Below are 4,422 nucleotides of genomic sequence, written 5' to 3'. Positions count from 1 at the left end.
AGCTGCCTGTGGAATGAATAGTGGATCTGGCGCCTATCGGCGTCTTGCTGGATCCAGCGTAGCGATCCTGCTTCAGCTGTCACTGTTGATCGATCGCTGCACGTACCGCCGTGCTCACGTGTCCACCGGGTCGCTCGTTTCGGAAGGGTCCAGTCCAGTCAGTGTGCTGCACTTTCAGCTGCTTCCCTTGCCGACCATTTTCCAAAAAAAATGCAGGCTGCGTGCTTCAATTCATTTGTTCTTTCTGGACTCTCGAGGGCTGTTTGCTTTTCTTCTCTTTGCTCTGTGATGGATTGAGCGCTGTTGCACTCCCACTGTGGAACATGTATATACAACACCGTCGTCACTGCACTGTCTCGGATCCATCCATTGCACAAGTTATAAAACCGAGCTGAAAATGAGCCTCGACGCTCTATCCTCGTCTTGCTGAGCTTTCTTCGGAAAATTTATTCTACGATAGCATCTTCTGTATATTCTTGACAAATACTCCGAGCAAAACGGGAGTAGTTGTGTAAGCTTCATCTTCGCCGAGCCAAAAAGGAGCTTTGCAGTATAAGTGCATAACCAGGGCATACGTAGCCGGAAATCTGCACTAACACCCACTGTAGCTAAATTCGCTAGTCAGAAATAACAACATACTACACAGATGCTGTTCAATTGCAGTTCCCGCCCGTGGTGGCGCAAAAATAAAATCTAACAGCGTAATCGGCAACTTCCACACCTCACTACATCGTGCATCAAACTATTACCGCTACATTATTACTGCTACATTACACACAACAAGATATAATGTCAATGTCACGGTTGACATCATACGCCACACAACAAAGGGGAAGCCCCCTCCCCTCCCTCCCTCCCTCGCTCTATACAGAGACCGTCTTTGGCTTGGCCCCCATCTTCTTCCAGGACACGCTGGGCATGATCTGCGCCGTGTCGACCCGGTCCTTGTACTGGACGGCGAAGTTGAGCAGTGAGTCGAGGAGCGAGTCCGACAGCAGGTGGGGCGCCAGCCCGAGCTCCGACAGCTTCGAGTGCTTGGCGTTGTAGTAGTGCTCCTCCGCCTCGACGCGCGGGTTGGGCACCGACTTGGTCTGCACGTCCAGCCCCAGCTTCGCTCCCGCGGCGGTCACCAGCTTGGCCAGCTCGTTCACGGAGAACTGCTCGGTGAATTGGTTGAAGACTCTGAACTCGCCTGGTTTGGCTGGGTTTGCGATTGCTAGCTCCACGCATTGCACGGTGTCCCTGATGTCCAGGTATCCACGGGTCTGGAGAATGGTACAGGAACTTTGATCAGTACATTGTGGTATGTCAGATGATGATGGCCTAAAAAAGTTATTTGAGTTGTAACTAGAAATACATGATCGAGTTGAAACCTGAACCAACTACACATAGTCCATGAAATAATTCCATTTCCAGCTGGTAATCAAATTATAGTGTTTGAAAGTGAACAAGATAATGCTCCTTCCTTTGGTATGTAGGTATCTTGTAGGAATTTCATAGGATAGGATTTCTAGAGGAAAAATTCCTTTAGAGCCCTTTGGTTTGTAGGAATAGAATCCTACTCCTACGGAGGAATTCTTCCTACCCTCCACATTTCATGGGAAAATAAACATTAGCCTAGACTCGATGGAAAAAAAATCCTATGATGTGAATCAAAGGGCATCTCCTTTCATATTCCTATTCATAGGATTTGAGATACATGTCATCTCATTTCCTACGACTTTCCTATTCCTATGATTTTCCTACCATATGAACCAAAGGAGGCCTAATTTTTCAATTCAACAGTGCGGTTGACAAAATAATAATAAAAAGGTAACCCCTAAAGATTGCTCACAGGCTTAAGACAATCTCTGACCAACACATAAGTACATGTCTATACGACATATTGCAAGCTGTGATTATTACATATTGGAGCTATTGGGTCATCAGAAAATAAAATAAAAATAGTATATGCAAAGTGTTCAATTTCAGTACTCACAGAATTATCTACAAAGCTTACATGATTCACTCTCCAATTTTATTCTTGAAAATCACAAGGATATGCTAATGGTGGTGTTAACTCTGACTTCCCAAGGCTCCAAGGTAACAAAAGCTACTTCACTGGCATTTTAACTTCCGAAGAGGAAATGAAAACGTATAGTGAATCCTAAAAGTTTTAGTTATAAGGATAGTACTGAATCACATTAAGTAACTGTGCAAGGAGAAACTTTATACAGAGAAGTGCGTATAGAGCAAGACAAACATCAAACAGGAAATCCTCCATATTGCGCTACTGAGGCAGACAACAAATACATACCTGACCGCCTTTTCCATAAACTGTAAGCGGGTGACCTACAGCTGCCTGAACACAGAACCTATTTAGTGCTGTTCCAAAGATTCCATCATAGTCCAACCTATTGGACAGCTCTTCATGCATAGCAGTTTCATCTGTTCTGATTCCATAGACGACGCCCTGGTTAAGATCTGTGGCCCTTATACCCCAAGCCTTGCAAGTAAATGCTATGTTGTGAGAGTCGTGCACTTTACTTAGATGATAGAAGGAGCTTGCTTGCTTTGGGTAAGGTAAGGTATCAGTTCTTCCATTGTGAGTAATAGTGAGGAATCCCTCTTCAATGTCAATATTTGGAGTTCCGTATTCACCCATAGTTCCTAGTTTAACCAAATGACACTCTTCACTAAACTCCTTCATGGCAAACAATACATTAAGTGTTCCAATAACATTGTTGTTTTGTGTATATACTGCTCGTGAACGATCAATCATAGAAAATGGTGCTGATCTTTGTTCACCAAAGTGGACAGCAGAATCTGGCTCAAAAGACTTGAAGGCTTCTGAAAGGAAATCAAAGTCACATATATCACCAATGAAGAGCTGAATTGTCTTTCCCGTAAGAGATTTCCATCGGCGAATGCGATTTTGGATGGAAGCTATGGGAGTAAGTGAATCAAGGCCAAGTTGATGGTCAAAAAGGCGTCGAACAAGATTATCAACAATAGCAACCTCATAACCTTTGTTGGACAGATGAAGAGCAGTTGCCCAGCCACAGTACCCATCTCCACCAATAACCATAACTTTTTTGGGTTTAGAGGATGAATGCCCAGATGCTTGCTGACTACCAGTAAGAGGTGTTTGTGTCTGTCCTTGTACAGCAGTACTAGCACAAGTAACATATAACTTATTTGACCTCTTGGAAGATGACTTGAGGTTCAGACTTGAAGTTGAAGATTTCGAATTTTGTAATCGGATGAAATTGTGGCCATAACTTGGTGAGTTGCAGTGTGCTTTAACAGCAGGAGATGGACTGAAACCACAATTAGTGACCAAATTTGCCATTCTCACGATCCTTTCTCGTCCACTGCAGTAATAGAGATACCCTACAAAAGCTAGCATATAACAATCAGTATTTAAACAAGATATAAATTCATTCCAGACTGGTAATAAGATGAAGAAAATGCGAAGACAGCTAACTAGTCAGATTGCTAGAATTTCACTTCAACCATAGGCCACAGCTAACTGCTAAAATTCAGATTGCTAAAATAGCTAACTAGATCTTCAATATTCCATGAAAACCAGCAGTTTTGTGCACTTATGTTGTGAGAAATATTATGAGGATCAAGGTGTGTTCAAAAACAGTTCCATTCCAACTCATGGAAACCGTGTGCTAGCTGTCCTCTGGGTTTCAGACAAGGAAAGAAAATGAATTAGCAACGGCTTGTCGGTTTTGGCCAGGCTTAACTGAATCGCTTACCGCAAACACAAACAACATCCAACGACTAAAAGTCCACGGTGCAAGCATCGACGACCAGTGGCCGAGAGTACACAAGCAAACGAAACAGGCACAAGCAGGGACCCCAAGATGCTAGAAAGCATAGACCATACACCGAAGGAGCTCGCAGCTTCCGAAAGCAACGACCACGACCTCAGAAGTGCAAGCCCTCCAGGATTTGATCAAAAAATACAATCCGTGAATCAGCGCCCTGGATTTTTCTGTGCTGCTGCACACCACATACAAAAGCAAACAATTGCCGCACAGAGCACGAACAGCTGTTTCTACATGCACGAAACGCACACTGAAGATCAGGACAGGTTTAAGTAAGACATGGACAGATATTCCTAGTGCGGCCATTTCTACTCCCTCCGTTCCTAAATATAAGTCTTTGTACGGATTCCAATATGGACTACATACGGAGCAAAATGAGTGAATCTACACTCTAAAATGCATCTATATACATCCGTATGTGGTCCATAGTGAAATCTCTACAAAGACTTATATTTAGGAACCGAGGGGGTATATGGCTATCATCACAAATCCCATCAATCCATTATGAACATATGCAGCACAGTAACATGATGGATCTTCATCCCAATTCCAAAACAGCAAGGTTTCATGCCATGTACGGTTTCACCTCTACCTCTATGGAGTT

General features: G+C 43.5%; 1 protein-coding gene across 1 annotated transcript in view; it reads right to left on the bottom strand.

Annotated features, from left to right (window-relative positions):
* Positions 1-605: 605 nt before the first annotated feature.
* LOC119341554 (UDP-sulfoquinovose synthase, chloroplastic-like) overlaps positions 606-4,422 on the bottom strand; it is a 4,295-nt gene continuing 478 nt past the window's right edge. The window contains exons 2-3 of the mRNA XM_037613430.1: positions 2,297-3,372; positions 606-1,265 (exon numbers count right to left, since the gene is read on the bottom strand). Coding sequence (XP_037469327.1) covers positions 864-1,265; positions 2,297-3,331 — 1,437 coding nt within the window. The 5' untranslated portion in view covers positions 3,332-3,372 and the 3' untranslated portion in view covers positions 606-863. The remainder of the gene's footprint in view (positions 1,266-2,296; positions 3,373-4,422) is intronic.

This window comes from Triticum dicoccoides, chromosome 1B (genome assembly GCF_002162155.2).
Source record: "Triticum dicoccoides isolate Atlit2015 ecotype Zavitan chromosome 1B, WEW_v2.0, whole genome shotgun sequence".
NCBI classification, from domain to species: Eukaryota; Viridiplantae; Streptophyta; class Magnoliopsida; order Poales; family Poaceae; genus Triticum; species Triticum dicoccoides.
This window is presented reverse-complemented; position numbering and strand designations above follow the sequence as displayed.